The sequence below is a fragment of the Pipra filicauda genome, unplaced genomic scaffold (genome assembly GCF_003945595.2).
Source record: "Pipra filicauda isolate LSUMZ 115617 unplaced genomic scaffold, ASM394559v2 scaffold763_size104425_pilon, whole genome shotgun sequence".
Classification (NCBI taxonomy): domain Eukaryota; kingdom Metazoa; phylum Chordata; class Aves; order Passeriformes; family Pipridae; genus Pipra; species Pipra filicauda.
Genome location: NW_024104935.1, coordinates 82,048 through 104,385, shown reverse-complemented (window position 1 = coordinate 104,385; position 22,338 = coordinate 82,048). Strand labels below are relative to the sequence as shown.

The 22,338-nt window shown below is 62.5% G+C and overlaps 3 protein-coding genes and 2 non-coding genes across 10 annotated transcripts in view; 1 reads left to right on the top strand and 4 right to left on the bottom strand.

Moving 5' to 3' along the window:
• Window positions 1-2,867: 2,867 nt before the first annotated feature.
• Window positions 2,868-8,064, top strand: LOC120324912 (isocitrate dehydrogenase [NAD] subunit beta, mitochondrial-like; the record flags this gene model as incomplete). The annotated part of the gene is made up of 8 exons (XM_039389740.1): window positions 2,868-2,966; window positions 3,171-3,363; window positions 5,253-5,386; window positions 6,048-6,150; window positions 6,426-6,572; window positions 6,654-6,748; window positions 6,832-6,892; window positions 7,401-8,064. Coding segments are annotated over 8 exons (922 nt in total), but the record flags the coding sequence as incomplete, so codon positions are not given.
• A 611-nt stretch (window positions 8,065-8,675) lies between these two features.
• On the bottom strand, window positions 8,676-14,341 carry LOC113988219 (nucleolar protein 56). The gene is made up of 12 exons (XM_027721592.2): window positions 14,308-14,341; window positions 13,999-14,088; window positions 13,457-13,571; window positions 13,228-13,389; window positions 12,633-12,831; window positions 12,015-12,202; window positions 11,788-11,939; window positions 11,149-11,249; window positions 10,492-10,640; window positions 9,969-10,090; window positions 9,421-9,561; window positions 8,676-9,302 (listed from the first exon to the last, which is right to left on the bottom strand). The coding sequence occupies exons 1-12, from the start codon at window positions 14,308-14,310 to the stop codon at window positions 9,066-9,068; spliced, it is 1,659 nt and encodes a 552-aa protein (XP_027577393.1). The 5' UTR covers window positions 14,311-14,341; the 3' UTR covers window positions 8,676-9,065.
• LOC113988228 lies at window positions 9,631-9,699 on the bottom strand. Its single transcript, XR_003540847.1, has one exon. It is a non-coding gene; the product is annotated as a small nucleolar RNA SNORD57 (small nucleolar RNA).
• LOC113988229 lies at window positions 10,170-10,243 on the bottom strand. The gene has a single exon (XR_003540848.1). It is a non-coding gene; the product is annotated as a small nucleolar RNA SNORD56 (small nucleolar RNA).
• Window positions 14,342-15,217: 876 nt separating the features above from the next.
• Window positions 15,218-22,338, bottom strand: part of DCTN1 (dynactin subunit 1) — a 44,970-nt gene continuing 37,849 nt past the window's right edge. For 3 of the 6 annotated variants that reach the window (XM_039389743.1, XM_039389744.1, XM_039389745.1), the window contains 10 exons: window positions 21,267-21,398; window positions 21,022-21,150; window positions 20,447-20,589; window positions 19,993-20,159; window positions 18,930-18,944; window positions 18,379-18,512; window positions 17,740-17,929; window positions 16,394-16,470; window positions 15,969-16,058; window positions 15,314-15,451 (listed from right to left, as the gene is read on the bottom strand). In XM_039389743.1, coding sequence (XP_039245677.1) covers window positions 15,314-15,451; window positions 15,969-16,058; window positions 16,394-16,470; window positions 17,740-17,929; window positions 18,379-18,512; window positions 18,930-18,944; window positions 19,993-20,159; window positions 20,447-20,589; window positions 21,022-21,150; window positions 21,267-21,398 — 1,215 coding nt within the window. Of the gene's footprint in view, window positions 15,452-15,968; window positions 16,059-16,393; window positions 16,471-17,739; window positions 17,930-18,378; window positions 18,513-18,929; window positions 18,945-19,992; window positions 20,160-20,446; window positions 20,590-21,021; window positions 21,151-21,266; window positions 21,399-22,338 lie in introns of all 6 variants that reach the window. The other 3 variants (XM_039389746.1, XM_039389742.1, XM_039389741.1) reach the window with 2 other exon arrangements.

Below are 22,338 nucleotides of genomic sequence, written 5' to 3'. Positions count from 1 at the left end.
CCCTATTAATTATTAATTAGTGAGTTATTGGGAGCAATCCCTGGGAAAACTCTGTCAATTCCTAATTAATGAGTTACTGGGGACAATGACTAGGAAAGACCTATTAATTTCTAATTAATGAGTTAATGGGAGCAATCACAGGGAAAAACCCCTAGTAATTCCTAGTTAATGAGTTATTGGGGGCAATCAGTGGGAAAGCCTTGTTAATTCCTAATTAGTGAGTTATTGGGGGCAATCAGTGGGAAAGCCCTCTTAATTAGTAATTAGTGAGTTATTGGGGATAATCACTGGGAAAGCCCTCTTAATTAGTAATTAGTGAGTTATTGGGGATAATCAGTGGGAAAGCCCTCTTAATTAGTAATTAGTGAGTTATTGGGGATAGTCAGTAGGAAAGCCCTCTTAATTAGTAATTAGTGAGTTATTGGGGATAGTCAGTAGGAAAGCCCTCTTAATTAGTAATTAGTGAGTTATTGGGGATAATCAGTAGGAAAGCCCTCTTAATTAGTAATTAGTGAGTTATTGGGGATAATCAGTGGGAAAGCCCTCTTAATTAGTAATTAGTGAGTTATTGGGGATAATCACTGGGAAAGCCCTCTTAATTAGTAATTAGTGAGTTATTGGGGATAGTCAGTAGGAAAGCCCTCTTAATTAGTAATTAGTGAGTTATTGGGGATAGTCAGTAGGAAAGCCCTCTTAATTAGTAATTAGTGAGTTATTGGGGATAGTCAGTAGGAAAGCCCTATTACTATTCAATGAGTTATTGGGGACAGTCAGGGGGAAAGCCCTGTTAATTCCCAATTACTGAGTTATTGGGGATAATCACTGGGAAAACCCTATAAGTAGTAATTAATGAGTTTTTGTGGTCAATCAGTGGGAAAGCCCTATTACTAGTTAATGAGTTATTGGGAATAATCCCTGGGAATGCCCTATTAATTATTAATTACTGAGTAATTGGGGACAGTCAGTGGGAAAGCCCTCTTAATTAGTAATTAATGAGTTATTGTGGCAATCCATGGGAATGCCCTCTTAATTCCTAATTACTGAGTTATTGTGGCCAGTCACTGAGAAACCCCTATTAATTATTAATTAGTGAGTTGTTGAGGTGAGTCACTGGAAAAACCCTATTAATTACTAATTACTGAGTTATTGGGGATAATCACTGGATCAATCAATTAATTAATAATTAATAAATAATTAATAAATAATTGTTAATTAATAATGAGTTATTGGGGACATTCACTGGGAAAGCCCTATTAATTATTAATTAGTGAGTTAATGGGAGCAATCACAGGGAAAACCCCTAGTAATTCCTAATTAATGAGTTATTGGGGGCAGTCAGTGGGAAAACCTTGTTAATTCCTAATTACTGAGCTACTGGGGACAATCAGTGGGAAAGCCCTCTTAATTAGTAATTAGTGAGTTATTGGGGATAATCACTGGGAAAGCCCTATTAATTATTAATTACTGAGCTACTGGGGACAATGACTAGGAAAGCCCTATTAATTCCTAATTACTGAGTTATTGGGGATAATCTGTGGAAAAGCCCTCTTAATTAGTAATTAATGAGTTATTGGGGGCAATCATTAGGAAAGCCCTATTAATTAATAATTAATGAGTTTTTGGGGACAATCATTTGGAAAACCCTATTAATTGCTAATTAATGAGTTATTGGGGACAATCATTTGGAAAGCCCTATTAATTAATAATTAGTGAGTTATTGGGGACAATCACTAGGAAAGCCCTATTAATTAATAATTACTGAGATATTGGGGTCAGTCACTGCAAAAGACTTATTAATTCCTAATTAATGAGTTTCTGGGGTCAATCAGTGGGAAAGTCCTGTTAATTCCTAGTTAATGAGTTATGGGAGGCAACCATTAGGAAAGCCTTATTAATTAATAGTTATTGTGGACAATCAGTGGGAAAGCCCTATTAATTAGTTGTTACTGAGTTACTGGGGACAGTCACTGGGAAAACCCTGTTAATTAGTAATTAATGAGTTATTGTGGCAATCCATGGGAAAGCCCTATTAATTAATGATTACTGAGTTATTGTGGTCAGTCACTGGGAAACCCCTATTAGTTCCTAATTAGTGAGTTATTGGGGATAATCACTGGATCAATTACTTAGTAATTAAATAATAATTAATTCATAATTGTTAATTAGTAATTAATGAGTTATTGGGGACAATCAGTGGGAAAGCCCTATTAATTACTGATTACTGAGTTATTGGAGATAATCACTGGGAAAGCCCTATTAATTGATAATTACTGAGTTATTGGGTGCAATTACTGGGAAATCCCTGTTAATTACTCATAACTGAGTGTGACCCTGCTGGGTGTGACCCTGCTGGGTGTGACCCTGCTGGGTGTGACCCTGCCCAGAGTGACCCTGCCCGGTGTGACCCTGCCCAGAGTGACCCTGCCCGCTGTGACCCTGCCCAGAGTGACCCTGCCCGCTGTGACCCTGCCCAGAGTGACCCTGCTGGGTGTGACCCTGCCCAGAGTGACCCTGCCCGGTGTGACCCTGCTGGGTGTGACCCTGCCCAGAGTGACCCTGCCCAGAGTGACCCTGCTGGGTGTGACCCTGCCCAGAGTGACCCTGCCCAGTGTGACCCTGCCCAGAGTGACCCTGCCCGGTGTGACCCTGCCCAGAGTGACCCTGCACAGTGTGACCCTGCCCGCTGTGACCCTGCCCAGAGTGACCCTGCCCGCTGTGACCCTGCCCAGAGTGACCCTGCCCGGTGTGACCCTGCCCAGAGTGACCCTGCCCAGAGTGACCCTGCCCGGTGTTGTGACCCAGCCAGAGTGAACCTGCCAGAGTGAACCTGCCCAGAGTGACCCTGCCGGTGTTGTGGACCTGCCCAGAGTGACCCTGCCGGTGGACCCTGCCCAGAGTGACCTGCCCGGTGTGAACATGCCCAGTGACCTGCCAGAGTGGACCCTGGCCCAGAGTGACATGCAACGGTTTGATTGTGATCCTGCCCCAGAGTGACCCTGCCCAGAGTGACCCTGCCCGGTGTGACCCTGCCCAGAGTGACCCTGCCCGGTGTGACCCTGCCCAGAGTGACCCTGCCCGCTGTGACCCTGCTGGGTGTGACCCTGCCCAGAGTGACCCTGCCCAGAGTGACCCTGCCCGCTGTGTCCCCGCTGCCCCGGGGTCCTGGGGGTGTCCCGGGGGTGTCCCGGGGGTGTCCCCGTGTGCCAGCCCAGCCCTGCCCTCCCTGCCAGGCGGAAGCTGGACCTGTTTGCCAACGTGGTGCACGTGAAGAGCCTGCCCGGGTACCAGACCCGGCACAACAACCTGGACCTGGTGATCATCCGCGAGCAGACCGAGGGCGAGTACAGCTCCCTGGAGCACGAGGTGGGCACTGCCGGGGTGGGCACTGCCGGGGTGGGCACTGCTGAGGTGGGCACTGCCGGGGTGGGCACTGCCCGGGTGGGCACTGCCGGGGTGGGCACTGCCCGGGTGGGCACTGCCAGGGTGGGCACTGCCGGGGTGGGCACTGCTGAGGTGGGCACTGCCGGGGTGGGCACTGCCGAGGTGGGCACTGCCCGGGTGGGCACTGCCCGGGTGGGCACTGCCCGGGGCCAGGAGCCAGCCTGGCACAGCTGGGAAGGGCCAGCCTGGAGAAGGGAAGGCTCCAGGGAGACCTTGGAGCCCCTTCCGGGGCCTAAAGGGGCTCCAGGAGAGCTGGAGAGGGACTGGGGCCGAGGATGGAGGGACATGTGCTCCCAGTGCCAGAGGGCAGGGATGGGTGGGATACTGGGAAGGGATTCCTCCCTGGGAGGGTGGGGAGGCCCTGGAATGGATTTCCCAGAGAAGCTGTGGCTGCCCCTGGATCTCTGGAAGTGTCCAAGCCCTGGGATAGTGGGAGGTGTCCCTGGGTGAGGCTGGAGGAGCTCTTAGTTCTCTCCAACCCATCCCATCCCACGATTCCCTGATTCCATGCTGAGCACAGTGTGGAAGCGCCCGGAGCAGCAGTGATGGAATTACAGGAGTTTTTAGGGATATGGACACACCCAGCCCCAGGGAGGAGGGGGGGGCTGCAGGAGAAAAAAGGGACAAGAGGACATGATGTTGTCCTGGGTCAACCCCAGCCCTCAGGACCCCCCTCTCCCTCCCCAGGGGGAGGAGAACAGGAAAGAAAAGGTGAACGTGGGTTGGGATAAGAAAAATTTAATAATTGAAACAAAATAATAAGAGCAGCAATACTCAGGCTAACTACTAGTACTAAAATATAAATATTGTTAATACAGTTATAATATACATACAAGAATAATACAGACAATGATACATTATACATAATAGATTACATAAATGCAATATAATAAATACAGTGATAAGGAGAGGGAGATGAACGGACCCCAGGTGGAACAAGTGATGCCCGGTCACTCTCCCACCACCCACTGACCAGTGCCCAGCAGTAACTGCCTCCCCCAGTTTCTGTCCTGGGCAGGACATTCTGTGAGCTGGGACCCCCCTTTGGCCAGTCCTCCCCCAGATTCTCGTGCCCTGGCACAGGGGGGGCACTGAAATGTCCTTAATTTGGGGCGAGCGACCCCCACGACATCTGCCTGTTGCCATCATCATCCTCACCCTAAATCCCAGCTGTTGGGGACAGAACTCTGTCCAGCCCGAGCCAGGGGGTGCTGGGGACCTGCTGGGGGGCTGTGCTGTGTGTGACCCCCTGTGTGACCCCCTGTGCCCCCAGAGTGACGGGCTGGGGGGGCTGTGCTGTGTGTGACCCCCTGTGCCCCCAGAGTGACCCGCTGAGGGGCTGGGGGGGCTGTGCTGTGTGTGACCCCCGTGTGACCCCTGTGCCCCCAGAGTGACCCCCTGAGGGGCTGGGGGGGCTGTGCTGTGTGTGACCCCCCGTGTGACCCCCTGTGTGACCCCCTGAGGGGGCTGGGGGGGCTGTGCTGTGTGTGACCCCCGTGTGACCCCCTGTGCCCCTAGAGTGACCCGCTGAGGGGCTGGGGGGGCTGTGCTGTGTGTGACCCCCCGTGTGACCCCCCTGTGCCTCCAGAGTGACGGGCTGGGGGTGCTGTGCTGTGTGTGACCCCCCATGTGACCCCAGAGTGACCCGCTGGGGGGCTGTGCTGTGTGTGACCCCCGTGTGACCCCTGTGCCCCCAGAGTGACCCACTGAGGGGGCTGGGGGGGCTGTGCTGTGTGTGACCCCCTGTGCCCCCAGAGTGACCTGCTGGGGGGCTGTGCTGTGTGACCCCCGTGTGACCCCTGTGCCCCCAGAGCGTGAAGGGGGTGATCGAGTGCCTGAAGATCATCACCCGCGCCAAGTCCCAGCGCATCGCCAAGTTCGCCTTCGACTACGCCACCAAGAAGGGCCGGGCCAAGGTCACGGCCGTGCACAAGGCCAACATCATGTGAGTGCCTGGGGACACCACTGCCCCTGGGGCGGGGGACACCCCTGGGGTCCCGTCTGGTGTGTGATGGCAGCGGTGTCACAGGGCCTGCAGCGAGCGGGACACGGACCTGGGGCTGAGCTGGTGTTGGTAACTGGGGTCGGTGCAGCAGCTCCAGAACAAAGCTGTCCTCTCCCACCTGGGGACAGCCCAAGCTCTGACAGGGAGGTCATGGATGCTCTAGGACTTGGGGTGCCGTGTGTGAGCAGTCAGTTCCTTTCCCAGTTTGCCATGTGGGAATCTGACGGGATGCATTAACTGACCAAACCTGGAATTAGCACCTTCCTGGTGTAAATTCCTGCCATCTGTGCTTACCTCAAGTTCCTGCCGTGCTGCTTTATCTCCTGGGAGGTTCCTTTTGTGGCCTTGACAGTGCTTCAGACAGGAAATGGTGCTCTCCAAGTCCTTCCAGGTGTGTTTACCTGGCACAAACCACATTCCTCTCAGAGGTGGCAGAAAGGGAGAGAGGGGCTGGGTGGGGAGGAACAAAGCAGCACCAGAAGCCCCAGCTCTTATCACAGACCCCAGTTCCAGTTGGGCACCTGCAGTTCCTGTTGGGCACCTGGTGCTGTAAGCATTCCCCTGTTTCCCACCAACCCTTCCTGGTGTTTGCCCTCTGCAGGAAGCTGGGGGACGGGCTGTTCCTGCAGTGCTGTAAGGAGGTGGCAGAGCTGTACCCCAAGATCAAATTCGACACCATGATCATCGACAACTGCTGCATGCAGGTGAGCCCCCCAAACCTGAGCCCTCCTGCACCACCCACCGCTGCTCCCCCAGGAGCTGGAACCCCGAAAGCTGCACCTGGACCCTTGCCCTGTCCCTCCATCCCTTGTCCAAATCCCTCTCCAGCTCTCCTGGAGCTCTGTTGGGCTCTGGAGGAGACCTTGGAGCTCACCCAGCCCCCCAGGCCCCCCTGTGTTCTGCCCCCCCTGCCGTGTCCCGGGGGTGGGCTGAGCTGCCCCAGGCGTGCAGGGCCTCACGTGCCCCCCGTACCCCCCAGCTGGTGCAGAACCCGTACCAGTTCGACGTGCTGGTGATGCCCAACCTGTACGGGAACATCGTGGACAACCTGGCGGCGGGGCTGGTGGGCGGCGCGGGCGTCGTGCCCGGGGAGAGCTACAGCGCCGAGTACGCCGTGTTCGAGCTGGTGAGCTGGGCTGGGGGGCTGGGGGGTCCCGGGGACACCGGGGGTGGCACGGGGCCCCTCACCGTGGCCTCTGTCCCGCAGGGTGCCCGGCACCCCTTCGCCCAGGCCGTGGGCAGGAACATCGCCAACCCCACGGCCATGCTGCTGTCGGCCTCCAACATGCTGCGGCACCTCAAGTACGTGCTGGGCCGGGCCTGGGGGCTGCTGGGGGGCTGCAGGGGGGCTGCAGGGGGCTGACCCACTGCCCTCCCCTCCCCAGCCTGGAACACCACTCCAACGTGATCTCGGACGCGGTGAAGAAGGTGATCAAAGGCGGCAAAGTGAGTGTGGGGCGGTGGGTCGGGCAGGGCTCTGTGTCACTCTGCTCTGTGTCCTGGGCGGGGCTCTGGCTCCTCTCCTCTCTTCAGCTGCAATTCCAGCTCCTCTCCCAGCAGGAATTCCAGCGCCTCTTCTCTTCTAGCTGGAATTCTGGCTCCTCTCCAGCTGGAATCCTGGCTCCTTTCCTCTTTCCAGCTGGAATCCTGGCTGCTCTCCTCTCCTCTCTCCTGCACTTGTCCCCGGGGTCATGTGCTGGCAAGGGAGGGACCTCTGGCAGGGCTGGGGGACCCTCAATGGCCTTCTCCCCACCCCAGGTCCTGGCAGGGCTGGGGGACCCTCCATGGCCTTTCCCCACCCCAAGTCCTAGCAGGGCGCTCAAGGGCCCCTCCATGGCTCCATCCCCAGGGCACTCGAGGGGCTCCTCTCTCTCCTCTCCTGTCCCTCTGGGAGCTGTTTCCCTCGTTCACCAGCAGTTTCCCCGTTTCTCCCCTCCCTGTGTTGGATTTGCAGGTCCGGACTCGGGACTTGGGCGGTTACTCCACCACCTCCGACTTCGTCAAGTCCGTCATTGACAACCTGCACCCCCACTACGGGGCTTAGGCCCCCCGGCAGCCCCACAGCGCCTCGGCCCCCCCAAACCCCTCCCCGGCCCCCCCTGCCCCCCGGGGAGAATGGGGGCTCCCCCCTGCCCAGCCCAGTACCTCCAGTAACCCCGTCCCCCCACTCCCAGTTCCCCCAGTAGGGATGGCTCCATGGGAGGCCAGGGCGGATCTCAGGGGCCTTTGGGGTGACAGGGGGGGACGGGGCAGTGCCCCAAACGCACAGGCAGCTTCCAGGGACATTGGGACCACCAGTACTGTGGGACCACCATTCCATGGCCCCTCGTGACTACGGGACCACCATTCCCATGGGGCCCCCGGCACTGTGGGACCACCATTCCCATGAAGCTTTAAGCAATAAACGGGACCACAGGGCTCCCCCACCCTCCTTCCCCCCGTCTGCTGCTGGCACAGGGACAGGGGGCCCTGTGGCTCCTGGGACCAGGGACCAGCCCCAGTGTGAGCCCAGGGGTCCCTGTGGCTCCTGGGGTTGCTGTGGGGTGGGAGCTGGGCTGTCATTGTGCTGTGCTCTGTAACTCCTGCTTGCTAATAAAGGGTCCAACGCTTCCCTCCGGCCCGGGGGGTCACAGCCTGGGGGGTGCTGGGCTGGGGGGAGAGGGGGGCTCAGCCTCAGCTCCCCCATCCCCTCCTGGGGAGCAGCTCTGCCTGGGGAGGGGCTGCTCTGCAATAGGGGGGCAGTGCTGGAACTAGAGTCTACAGTGCCTGTGGGCACCCAGTTTGGGGTGTCTGATGCCCCCCGCCTTCTGTGGGGCATGGGGGGGCTTCAGCCTCTCCCTGTGTCCCCACGGCTCCCCCTCCAGCCCCTGGGGTGCAGGGACAGTCTGGGGGCTGCCGAGGGCCCCTGTCCCACCACGGCACTGCCCAGGCTGGGGCTGGGGGTCCCTTTGCCGGGGTCCCTCCCCCTCCCTAACCCTCCCCTCTCCTTGCAGGTGCGCACGGCGGACATGGGGGGCTACTCCACCTCCCTGGATTTCACCCAGGCCGTGATAGCTGCCCTGGAGGGGTAGTGCCCGGGGTGGTGCCCTCCCGGCTCCTGCCCTGCCCACCTGGTAAATCACTCCTTCCCTCCAATAAAGTGGCCTCAGGCGTGACCACGGTGCCATCGTGTCCCTGTGCCAGAGGGGAGAGCGAGGGCACCCCCTGGCACACACCAGGACAGGAGGGATACACAACAACCTCAGCCCTTTATTGGGGCCTGGTCAGTCCGAGCAGGTCCTGCCCCCTGCACGGCACAGGGGGGACAGGGCCACACACAGCCCAAGCCCCCCAGGGCAGGGGACACGGCCCAGGGACACCCCACATGCACCCAAACCCCCCGGGGAAGGAACACAGGGAGCTGGGGCAACACTGTAAGGCACAGCCCAGGGGCTGCCGGTGCCCAAAGGACTCACCCAGGCCCTCAGGGGCCACAGCTCATTCAGTGTGGCCACTGTGCCACAGGACACGCCCAGAACACTGCAGGGACACAGCAAGGGGCCACCCCGAGCTCCTCCTGTCCCTCAATCTCTCAGTCCATCTGTCCCTGTGCTGGAGCTCCTGCTCCAGCCCCTGCTCCCTAATCCTCCTCCAAGTCCTGGGCCACTGCCTTCTTCTTCTTCTTCTTTTTCTTCTTCTTCTCCTCCTCCTCCTCCTGCTCAGGCTCCACTGTGAGTTTCCTTTTCTTCTTGGGCAGGGGCTGCTCCTCCTCCTCCTCCTCCTCCAGCCCGTTCTCCTCTGGCTCAGCCTCTGGCTCCAACTCCTCTGCCTGCTGCTTCTTCTTTTTCTTCTTCTTCTTGGCCCCCACATCGTTCTCCTGATGGGAGACCCAGGGTCAGGGGGAGCTCTGCCCCCCATCCTGCCTCCCCCACCCTGTGGGGTCTGGGCAACCCCACGGCTCCCCATGAGGGTCCCACCCCCAGCCCCCTCCTCACCTCTGTCTCCATCACCGAGTTCTCCTCCTTTGCCTCCTCGGCCGCCGCTGCCAGGGCCTCCAGCCGCCGCTTCTCCCGCTTCTTCTTCTTCTTCTCCTTCTTCTCCTGCCTCCTCTTCACCTCAGCCACCACCTCGTTGGCCTGGGGGACACATGGGGGGCATCAGCGTGGGGAGGGTCCCAGGGCCCGTCTCCACCCCCGGCACTGGTCGGATCAGACTCATTAAATCAGTCTTTTGCCTCCACAGCGGGTCAGGTTGGCACAGTGACATCACCTCCGACACCACGGGCCCTCACCTTCACACCTCACCACTATCACCGCCTCCTCCACCCCCCAGCACATCCACCTCCCTCTCCATCCCCCCAGCACTTCCTCTCCACATCCTTGTCCATCGCCCCTGCAGCCCCCCCCACCTCCACCCCTCCCTGCAGTCTCACCTCCACCTTCTTCCTCCCCCCAGTACCTCAACCCCCACCATCTCCTCCCTCATTCCTACCACTCTTCATCCCCAGCACCTCCACCCCCATGGCCCCCCAACACCCGCTCACCTCCACCACGGCCTCCTTCATCACCTCCAGGTTCTTCCGGGGGGGCTCCCCGGTCTCGTAGAAGGCCAAGCGCTCCTCCACCTGCTCCCGCAGCTTGTCCCCGAACACGCTGGTGGGGACCTCTGGAGAGGGGAGGGGAGGGGACAGGGTCAGCCCCCTCCTGCCCCCTGAACCCCCGCAGGCCCCCTGCGCCCCCCGGCTCTGCTCAGCCCAACGGAGTCACCATTCACACGGGTGTGAGATGCTGCTGACGAAAAATGGTACCATCACGGCAGAGCGGCCCCGAACCCCACCCCGGCTGTGCCCCCGAGAAGCAGTCGATGCACAAAGTGACAGTGTCCCCCGTGCCCCCCGACCCACCCGAGAAGCAGTCGATGCACAAGGTGACAGTGCCCTTGTTGGCAGGTCTGTCCCACCCCCCGTGCCCCCCGTGCCCCCCGACCCACCCGAGAAGCAGTCGATGCGGGAGGCGATGGTGCCCTTGTTGGCAGGTCTGTCCCACCCCCTGTGCCCCCCGACCCACCCGAGAAGCAGTCGATGCGGGAGGCGATGGTGCACTTGTTGGCCAGGTACCGCGAGATGCGCCCCTTGTTCTTGGCGGCCGCTCTCCCGATGAAGGTGGAGTGGAAGATGAGCCCGTACTTGGGGGTGTTCCCGCGTGTCTTCAGAGCCCTGCGAGGGGTCAGGGGTGTCAGGGACCCCCAGACAGAGCCCCCACTCACCCCCTCCGCCAGCAGCACCCACTTTGCCCATGGGACAGCCCCTTCTGTCAGCCCCCCGGGTGTGACAGCCCCTTCTCTCAGCCCCCCCGGGTGTGACAGCCCCTGGGACAGCCCCCCGGGTGTGACAGCCCCTTCTCTCAGCCCCCCCGGGTGTGACAGCCCCTTCTCTCAGCCCCAGGTGTGACAGCCCCTTCTGTCAGCCCCGGGTGTGACAGCCCCTTCTCTCAGCTCCCCCAAGTGTCACAGCCCCTTCTCTCAGCCCCCCCGGGTGTGACAGCCCCTGGGACAGCCCCCTCCCCTCCCCTGGCCCCCCCAGCCCCGCTGACCTCGGGGAGCCCCGGGCTGGCCCCGCAGCCGCGGTGGTCGCTCAGACTGGGCCCGGCTGCTCACCCCCGCCAGCCCCGGCGCGTCACAGCCGCGGCCCCGGCCCCGCCATCACCGCGACCACCCGGCGGTACCTGAACAGGGCCTTCTCGGCCCCCAGGATCTGCACCGTCGACGCCGGGTACTTGGCCAGGTTCGTCAGGCTGCCGGCGTGAGAGATGAGCCGGGCACCCACCTGGGGAGCAACACAGGGGGTTATGGCTCCCACAGTCCACCCAGGGCACACACAGATCTCACCCAGGGCACACACACACACACAGAGCTGACCACAGGACACAGAGACAACCCAGGGACACACACAGACCCCCCAGGGCACACACAGATCTCACCCAGGGCACACACAGATCTCACCCAGGGCACACACAGATCTCACCCAGGGCACACACACACACAGAGAGCCCACCACAGGACACAGAGACAACCCAGGGACACACACAGACCCCCCAGGGCACACACAGATCTCACCCAGGGCACACAACAGACCTCACCCAGGGCACACATGCAGCTCCCCACAGAGCACACAGAGGTCCCCCTCCGTTCCCCCAGGGCACCCAGAGTCCCCCTCAGGTCACACAGCCCACCCCAGGGCACACAGAGCCCCCCCAGGCCAGGGATCAGCAGTGAGGTGTCAGCAGCTCTGCTCAGTGGATTGACAGATTCACTCTGACATCATCTCCGTGGCCGAGGGGTGCCGGGGGTCCCAGGACACTCACCACCTCCCCGATGAGGGCGGACAGGCTGGGGGCCACCTGGCTCATCTTGGAGCGCAGGTACTCCTGCAGCCCCCGCCGGTACTCGGACAGCGAGATCACGCGGCGCGAGAAGCTCTCGATGTTGATGAGGTCCAGGGGGGAGATGTCCATCCCTGGGGGGGCACGGGGTGAGCTGCAGCCGTGACCCCACAGCCGTGACCCCCGTGCCCCCCCAGAGCCCCCCTCACCCATGGAGGAGCGCGAGGCCTCCAGGATGGCCTGGGCCTTGGCGCTGTCCATGACGATCTCCTCCAGCCCCTCCAGGCTCTCCTCGCTCAGCTCCCGCCGGTTCCCAATGAATTTGGCCACCCGGCAGTACAGGGAGTTGTCGGGGACGATCTTGATCAGCTCGGGGAAGTGGTACCCGTACCACTCCCTGCGGGACAGGGACGGGCTCAGCACTCACACCCGGACCCACGGACCCCCATGGCCCTGTGTCCCCCCATGGCTCCCCCATCTCCCTGTGGCCCCCCATGTTCCCCCCATGTCCCCGTGTCCCCCCAGCTCCCCGCCATGGTCCCCCCATGGCCCTGTGTCCCCCCATGTTCCCCCCATGGCCCTGTGTCCCCCCATGGCTCCCCCATCTCCCTGTGGCCCCCCATGTTCCCCCCATGTCCCTGTGCCCCCCCATGTCCCCCCCAGTTCCCCATGTCCCCCCAGGTCCCCGCCATGGCCCGTGGCCCGGCCGGTGGCCCCGGGGGCTGTGCTGTTGCTCCCCGGTCTGTACAGGCGGCCGGAGCAGCAGCTGCCTGCGGTAAGCGAGGGGAGACGGGACCCCCAGACCCCCCGGACCCCTCCCCGCTCACCGGACGCGCATGGAGAAGGTGTTGATGTCCTTGTCCAGCTGGTCCAGCAGGCTGATGGACTGGATGATCATGTTGTCCACACGGTGCACGTTGAACTTCACCTTGGCCCGGGAGTAGCTGTGGCCGAGCCCCAGCTGGGCCTTGGCCGCCGACTGCGCCGTGAGGCCCCGCACCAGCACCGGGAAGTGCAGCCGGATCCCTGCGGGACACCGGGGAACGGGGGTCACCAGGGGGGCAGGGGTCACCGGGGGGGCAGGGGTCACCGGGGGGGCAGGGGTCACCCAATGTGGGAACTGAGCTATCACCGTGTAGGACCCAGACATCACCAGGCAGGGAAAAGGGGTCACTGTGGGGGGACAGGGATGACACCATGCAGGGCAGAGGGGTGTCACAGGTGTCACCACCTGTGACACCTGTGTGGGGGACAGAGGGCTCATCACATGGGGACAGGGAGGGGCAGAGGTGCCACCACACGGCGACAGAGGTGTCACTGTGTGCGGCTCAGGGTCAGGTCCAAGGACAGCCCCCAGCACACCCCCAATGGCCCCCCCAGCCCCATGGCAGCCCCCCCGGGGTGTCCCCCGTCCCCACTCACCCCGCATGAGCTCAGCCACGACGCCCCCGGTCTGGCACTGCACCCCCAGCTCCTCCTGCACGGCCGCCCCCATCTTGGCGTCGCCCACCCCCAGCACCACCTTCTTCCTCTTGGGGGGCAGCGCCGTGTCCAGCAGCAGCCGCAGGTCCTCGTGCAGGACCCCTGTGGGACATCGGGGGATCAGGGGGGGCCGCGGGAGGGTCCCTGTGCCCCCCAGACCCCAACTCACCCTCGGACACAGCGTTCATGTTCTCCAGGGCGCTCTGCGCCGACCGGAACGGCGAGAACGCCACGAGCTTCACCATGTTGTGGAACTTGCCGATCGTGAGGACACTGTCCTCCACCTGGGCAGGGGGACACGGCCAGGGGGCCGGGCACCGGGTCATCCGGGAGGCGGGAACGCCCCGGGGGGCGACCCCCCGGGCACACGGACCGCTCCCCCCGCACGGGGTCGGCTCCTCCCCGCGGGTCCCCCCAATCCCGGTCCACTCCCTCCCGTTCCCGGCCCTCCCGCTGCCCGCTCCCGTTATACACCGCTCCTGTTATACACCGCTCCCGTTATACACCGCTCCTCTTATACACCGCTCCTCTTATACACCGCTCCCGTTATACACCGCTCCTCTTATACACCGCTCCTCTTATACACCGCTCCTCTTATACACCGCTCCCGTTCCTCCCCGCCCCCCTTCTCGCTCCTGTTCCCGTTCTCATTCCCGTTCCCCGCTCCCCGCCCCGTTCCCGTTCCCCGCTGTCCCCGCTCCCGCCCCGTACCTGCGGCAGCTGCAGCCCGATCTCCTCCACCTCGCGCACGGCGAACAGCGCGTACCCGGCCGCATGTTCGAACAGCACGTGCAGCAGCACCTGCGGCGGCACCGGGGGCCGCGCTCACCGGGGGCCGCGCTCACCGGGGGCCGCGCTCACCGGGGGCCGCGCTCACCGGGGGCCGCGCCCCCCATGCCCTGCGCCCGCCGCTCCCCCCGGCCCGGCCCCGCTCCCCGCCATCCCGGTGCGGCCCCGCGGCCCCCCGTCCCCGCCCGTCCCCGATGCCGCTGGATGCGGCGCGGCCCGCCCGGCCCTCACCATCCTCCTCCTCCTGCCGCCGCCGTCAGGAAATGCCGCCCCCACACAGACCGGAACCCCGCCCACTTCCACCGCCCCCAATCAGCGCCCGCGCCCCGACCCACCGCCAATCACCGCAGGGGTGTCACTGATGGATCCGCCCCGCAGCCAATCAGATTGAGGACAGGGAGGTCCCGCCTCCCTTTGCCGCTCCTGCCAATCAGACTCGGGGAGATGCGTTTCGTCCCGCCCTTTCCTGCGCGTGGGCCAATGGGAGCCGCCGCCCGCGCCGGCCCCGCCCCTTCCCGCGCGGTTCCACGCGCGCGCGGCCGCACGTGGCGGGACCGCGACCCCCAAGTGGGACCCCAAATGTGTCCCCAGTGTCACCCTGGGACCCTAAATGGGACCCCAGATGAGACCCCAAATGTGCCCCCACTCGGGACCCCAACTGTCCCCGGTCCCATCCCGAGACGGCCAGAGCTGCTCTGGTCCCACTCCGGGTCTCCCTGTGCCCCCCAGTGCCCTCCCAGTCCCCCTCCGTGGTCCCCAGTGCCCCCCTCGGACCCCTCCGTGTTGCCCCAGTATTCCCCTGTGCCCCCCAGTGCCCCTGCTGGGAGCCCCCACTGTCCCCCGCTCCCATCGCGGGCCCCCCAGTGTCCTTCTCGGACCCCTCCTGGGACCCCCGGTGTGCTGCGAACCCCCGTCCCCGCCGTGTCCCCCCCAGTGCCGGTGCAGGGTCCGCGGGCGGGTTCAGGTTCAGGGCATTTTATTGGAGAGCAGGAGCGCGGGGGGGTCGCAGCCCCGGCCCGGGGCACAGGGGGGCGCGGGGGGCTCCGGCCCCCCCGGGACGGCCCCAGCCGGGGGGATCCCGGGGTCTGTAGTGTCTGAGAGCAGGAGGGGGGGTCCCGGATCCCCCCGGGGGAAGCGGCTCGAGCTCCACCCGCGAGTGGGGCCGGGGGAGGCAGTGGGGGGTCCCCGGGGGGCGGAGGGGGGGCGCAGGGGACCCTCATCCCGTTCCGGGGGACTCTCAGGCGACGAAGTGTTGTCGGAGGTGCTGCAGCAGGTCCGGGGTGAGCAGCAGCCGGTGCGCCTGGCCCTGCCCCGGGGGGCACGGGAACGACACCCGCCCGCACAGCGCCGGGCCCTGCGCCTGCTCCTGCTTGGCCTGCGGGACAGGGTGTGAGGCACCCCGGGCACCCCCATCCCGCACGCGGGGGGCCCACCCAGCCACCGCATCCCCCCCGCGACCCCCGGGACGGGCTGAGCCCCGTGGGAGGAGCTGGGAGTCCTGACCCGCCCCATCCCTTGGGAATCGGAGTCCCTCGGGAACGGGAGTGCCTTGGCATTGGGGGGTTCCCTCGAGACTGGGGTTCATTAGGATTGGGGGTCCTTTGGGATCAGAGACCCTCTGGATTGGGGGTCTCTTAGGACTGGGGTCCCTCAGGATCTGGGGTTCCTTGGAGTCAGGATTCCTCGGGATTGGGGAATCCCACGGGGTTGGTGTTCCTTGGGACTGGGGATCCCTCAGGAACAAGGGTCCCTTGAGATCAGGGGGCTCTCAGGATTGGGGGGATCCCTAGGGATGGAGGTCCCTGGGGATGGGGATCCCTGGGGATTTGGGGTATCTCTGGGGATCAGGGGTCCCTGGGGATTTGGGGGATCCCTGGGGATCAGGGTCTCACCTTGAGGAAGGAGGAGGAGGGGAAGGTGCCGAAGGTGGTGCTGACTCCGGCGCCCGGCTGCTGCTGCACCATCTCCCTCAGCGTGTCATCCTGGGGGGGACGGCACTGTCACCACCACAACTGCCCCACGGAGCCCCTCACCCGCCCCACAGAGCCCTCCCCTGCCTCAGGAAGCCTCTTGCCCAACCCACAGACCCCCTGCCACCCCAGAGAGCCCCCTGCCCTCCCTGCATCCCCGGGCACAAGCCAGAGGGATCAGACCCGACTGTTTTGGAACGGGAACGGGAAGGGGCTGCACTGAGAAGCCCCCAGGCCCAGCCACGGGGCTGCCCTGAGATGTGACCCCCCCCCACCCAGCCTGGGGCCCGGGGAGACTGGGCAGGGGGTGCCACCGGGCCCCCACCCTGGGGAAGGCCCCTCCTCACCTTCAGGGCATCGATGGTGTTCTTGAGGGCGCAGAGCCGAGCTGTCTGCTCCAGGAGGCGCGCCGAGGAACTGCGGGCTGCGGGAACGGGACAGTGCGGGAGGGGATGGGACACGGCACAGGGACGGTGTGGGATGGGACAGGGACACGGCACAGGGACGGTGTGGGATGGGACAGGGACACGGCACAGGGACGGTGTGGGATGGGACAGGGACACGGCATAGGGATGGTGTGGGGTGTGTGGGACAGGGACACGGCACAGGGACGGTGTGGGATGGGACAGGGACACGGCACAGGGACGGTGTGGGATGGGATGGGATGGGACACGGCACAGGGACGGTGTGGGATGGGACAGGGACACGGCACAGGGACGGTGTGGGATGGGACAGGGACACAGCACCAGGGACGGTGTGGGATGGGATGGGACACGGCACAGGGATGGTGTGGGGTGTGTGGGACAGGGACACAGCACCACGGACGGTGTGGGAGAGGATGGGATGGGCCACGGCACAGGGGATGGTGTGGGATGGGACAGGGACACGGCACCAGGGACGGTGTGGGATGGGATGGGCCACGGCACAGGGGATGGTGTGGGATGCAATGGGACAGGGACATGGTGCAGGGACAGTGTGGGATGGGATGGGACACAGCACCAGGAATGGTGTGGGATGGGATGGGACACACACACAGTACCAGGGATGGTGTGAGATGGGATGGGACACACACATAGCACCAGGGATGGCACAGGATATGTGGGACACGGACATGGCAAGGCAGGCATGACTCCCTCAGGGGGTACAGAGGGGCTTGGGGGAATTTGAACTCCTCAAATTGGTACAGAGGGGGGTTTGGGGTGGGTACTGGGGGCTTGAGGGGGTCTCACCTCCTCAGGTTGGTCCCAGGGGGGCTTCGGGGAGGTTTTGACCTCAGATTGGTACTGGGGGTTTTTGGGGGGTTGGAATTGCTGGGTTTTGACCTCCTTGGGTTGGTACGGGGGGGGGTTGACCTCTTCAGGTTGTTACCGGGGGGTTTCAGGGGGTTTGGGGTGTTTGACCTGCTCAGGTTGGTGCTGGGGGGATTTGGGGTGTTTGACCTGCTCAGGTTGGTGCTGGGGGGATTTGGGGTGTTTGACCTGCTCAGGTTGGTGCTGGGGGGATTTGGGGGGTTTGACCTGCTCAGGTTGGTGCTGGGGGGATTTGGGGGGTTTGACCTGCTCAGGTTGGTGCTGGGGGGATTTGGGGGGTTTGACCTGCTCAGGTTGGTGCAGTGATGCCCCCAGCCCATGGCCGAGCCCCCCGTGCCGCAGCCCCCCCGTCATTCCCTCGGGAATGCCTGTGTAGGACGTACTGGACTTGTTCTGCCTCATGTCCAGCACCTTGGCGTTGGCGCTGAGCTGGTACAGGGTCTCCAGGAGCTGGGTGGTCTTGCGGAACAGGGTCTGCGTGGGCAGCCCCTCCCCGGGGCGCTCCCGGGGCAGGGCCACCCGCGGCACCTGCAGCGGGGCCAGGCTGGCCAGCTCCATCTTCATCTGGGCACCCTGCGGCAGGGACACGGGGAATGCCAGGGAAAGGTTTGCGAGGAGCAGCCGGGTGGAAAAACGGGATAAAAACGGAAAACTGGGGGATAAAACTCCACCAGAGCCAGCAGAGCGTGGATCTCCCAGGGGTGGGAGCAGGGATGCCCCTGGACACCCAGGGAAGGCCTGGGACACCCAGGGATGCCTGTGGACACCCAGGGAAGGCCTGGGACACCCAGGGATGCCCCTGGACACCCAGGGAAGCCCTGGGACACCCAGGGATGCCTGTGGACACCCAGGGAAGGCCTGGGACACCCAGGGATGCCCCTGGACACCCAGGGAAGGCCTGGGACACCCAGGGATGCCCCTGGACACCCAGGGATGCCCCTGGACACACAGGCTCATCCCACCCAGACCACATCCCATGATACCCCTGGACACCCCCCACCCCTCTGAGCCCAGCCCCCCACCTTGAGCATGTTGTTCTCGTTCTTGAGGTGCTTCAGGGAGAGCTGCAGGGCGTCGATCTGCTGCAGCAGCAGCGGAGAGTCCTTCACCTGCACGGGGCCGGAGCCGCCCCCCGGCACCTGCCCGGCACCCACACCTGGAGGGGAGGGAGGGACAGGCACCAGTGTCACCCGGGGTGGTGGCACCGGGCACAGGGACACGGCGGCTGCCAGGTGTGCCCAGGCACCGACAGAACCATTCCCAACACGTGGCACTTCCCTGGAGAGGTCCCCGGCACACCCCCCCCCTCAGCATTCCCAGTGCCCCTTCCCGAGGGTGGGGGCTGTGCCAGGCGCTCCAGGGACCCAGCTCTCCAGGTGGGAGTCACCCCACTCTGCCCCCACCACAGTCCCACTCTCATCCCTCCCTTCCCAGTCTCCCGGGAGGCACCAGCCAGCAGCTCCCAGGGTAGGCAGCATTTGGGGAGGACCCGGATCCTTCCCCTGCTCCCAAACCCAGGGATTTGGGCACCCGGGGACACCTTTCCCCCCTCATGCACTGGGTGTGTCTGTACCTCGCTGCTGTTCCTCTGCAGCACAGGGAGAGACAAATAAAAACAGGATTAAAGCCCTGGATTGGGTGGGAAAGGAGCTGGGGCTGGAGCAGCTCCCATTCCCCATGACCCCGTCCAGGGCTCATCCCATTCCCAGCTCTGGGAGCAACATCCCAGCAGCTGGGAGTGACCCCAGCAGGACCTGGGGGAATGGCACAGAGCTCCTGGGCTGCTCCTGCTCCTCTGGGAGTGAGAACGTGCCAGCAGTGTCCCGGGAGCCAGGGCTGGGGATGTGGGGACACGGGAGAGGCTGCGGAGGGACAGGGGCTGCTGCATCCAGAGGATGCTGTATTCCAGGGCTGCTGCATCCAGAGGATGCTGTATTCCAGGGCTGCTGCATCCAGAGGATGCTGTATTCCAGGGCTGCTGCATCCAGAGGATGCTGTATTCCAGAGCTGCTGCATCCAGAGGATACTGTATTCCAGAGCTGCTGCATCCAGAGGATGCTGTATCCCAGGGCTGCTGCATCCAGAGGATGCTGCATCCTGCATGCAGAGGATGCTCACCCAGGTGTCACCCATCCCAGATCAGGGCCAAAGGCTCAGGCTGCAGACCCACCAGGTCCCTGCCACACTGGGGCCACAGGCCAGGCTGCTCCATGGCCACCTGGTCATTCCTGAAGGACACCCCAGCTCTGTTCCAGAGGTCACACATTGTCCTGCAGCCAGAGCCCCCCAGACACCAAACACCTGCTCCTGCTCCAGGGGGGTTTTGTAGACACTTTGAGCAGCAGAGCTCCAGCACCCATCCCTGCCCAGGAGAGCCCCAGCAGGCACGGATCCCATGGGACCATCCTGCCAAAGGGACACCCCGGGTGGCTCCAGGGACCATCCCATGCAGGGACACCCCGGGTGGCTCCAGGGACCATCCTGCCAAAGGGACACCCCGGATGGCTCCAGGGACCATCCCATGCAGGGACACCCCGGGTGGCTCCATGGAGGTGCCCCCTGCCCTGCCTGCCCAGGGCAGCTGTGGGAGCACCCTTCCCACCCGAGGAGTCCCCGTTCCCGCTCCGGCCCCTCACCGCCGGCGATGCCGGACACGATGGAGGCGACGCCCGAGGCCGGGCCCCCCCGGAGCCCCTCGATCGTCCGCTTGGACTGGTTGTTCAGCCGCTGCTTCAGCTCCACCTTCTCCGACTCCAGCTGGTCGATGTCGGCCTGGAGAGCGTCCATGGTCTCCTCAAACTCCCTGGGAAGGGCACACGGAGGGGTGGCTGAGCCAGGGATGCTGCAGCCCAGGACCCCCTGTCCTGTCCCTCCAGGCCTTGTCCCCAGTCCCTCTCCAGCTCTCCTGGAGCCCCTTCAGGCCCTGCCAGGGGCTCTCAGCTCTCCCTGGAGCCTTCTCTTCTCCAGGGAACCCCCCCAGCTCTCCCAGCCTGGCTCCAGAGCAGAGGGGCTCCAGCCCTGGCAGCAGCTCCGGGGCCTCCTCTGGACTCTCTCCAGCAGCTCCACATCCCCAGCCCATCCCACACTCACTTCTCCTTCTTTTTGAGCAGTGTCTGGGTCTCATCCAGCTTCGTCTGGATCTTTTCCACACGATCATCTGCATCCTTGGATGCGCTGTCCAGCTTCTTCTCCAGAAGGCTAAGCCGCACGTTGGCCTCGCTGAGCTCCTCGCCCTGGAGCAGCAGGGAGGGAATCAGGGAGCTCCGGGAGCTGGGGGAGCCCCAAAATCACCAGAACCCACGGCTGGAACCCAGGAACAGATCCCAGTCTGACCCTGAGCATCCCAACACATCATGGGGAGAGGCCTGGGTAGGATCTGGAAGGTAGTACCTCCCTGCCCACAGGAAGAACATCCCCAGGAGATCTGGCTGGGATTTGGGATCATCAGCTCCACAGGTAACAAGCCACCCTGAGCAGGGAGGTGACTCCCACAGCAGCCAGGGAGGCAGGGATGGGTGAGGAACAGGCAGGGATGGGTGAGGAACAGGCAGGGATGGGTGAGGAACAGGTAGGGATGGGTGAGGAACAGGCAGGGATTAGCGACAAATAGCCAGGAAGGCAGGGATGAGTAAGGAACAGGCAGGGACCAGTAAGGAACACCTTACCTTGATCTTGAGGGACTTCTTCAGCTCCTTGATGACCGTCTCCCTGTCCTCCAGCTTCAGCCCCAGCCCCTCGGCGTCCGTGATCTCGGCCCGGAGCGCGGCTGCCCGGAGCTCTGCCGGGGGCGTGGGCTGGGACAGCGGGACAGGGCGGGTTGGGATGGCAGGGATGGGATCCCAGCTCCCTGCCCACGTCCCTCCTGGCAGGGCAGGGCCCGTGGCTGGTGCCGGGGCACGGCCGGACCCACCTTGTTCTGCGGGCGGTCGGCGTCGTACTCGCCCTCCTGCATGGCCGTGGCCATCTTGTTCATGGTGGCCATGAGGATGCTGCAGGACTGCCTCAGGCACTCATAGGGATTGATCCCTGGCGAGCCATAGATCTGGGAAGGGCGGGAAGGACATGGCTGGACCCCTGGGCCATGCTCACAGCCCCCAGGACAACCCCCTTCCCACACCCCACAGCCGGGGTTTCCCTCTGATGCTCAGGAATGTCCCTCTGATGTTTAAGAATATCCCTCTGATGTTTAAGAATGTCCCTCTGATGTTTAAGAATGTCCCTCTGATGTCCAGGAATGTCCCTCTGATATTTAGGAATTACCATTAAAATCCACACCCATCACACACCTTCCCTTCCATCAACAAAACCAACCAAACCAAACCAAAAAAATTCCCCCCACCAAAATCAAAATAATCATCAAAATCATCCCAACACTGAACCAAAGTGGGGCAATTTACACAAAATCCACCCCTTGTCCCTTCACCACAATTACAATAAAATCAGCACAAAACCCAGAGACTCCACATCCGTCGTGTCCAGGGAAGGGGCTGGGGAAGGGGCTGGAGCACCAGGAATGGCTGAGGGAGCTGGGGGGGCTCAAACAAGGCTCGGGGGGACCTTCTCACTTCCTACAAGAATCCCCCATAATCATTCCCCTCTATGGGATGTGGGAATATGGAAGAGATATTCCATGTGGTGCTGGCCCTGGCAGTGCTGGGGAATGGTTGGACTCGATGGGCTCAGAGGGATTTTCCAACCTAAACCATTCCAGGATGCCCCGATCCCAGCTCAGCTCCCACTGCCCCATTCCAGCTCAGCTCCCACTGCCCCATCCCAGCTCAGCTCCCACTGCCCCATTCCAGCTCAGCTCACAGATTCCAGCTCAGCTCCCACTGCCCCGATCCCAGCTCAGCTCCCACTGCCCCCATCCCAGCTCAGCTCACACTGCTCCATCCCAGCTCAGCTCCCACTGCCCCCATCTCAGCTCAGCTCACAGATCCCAGCTCAGCTCACAGATCCCAGCTCAGCTCACAGATCCCAGC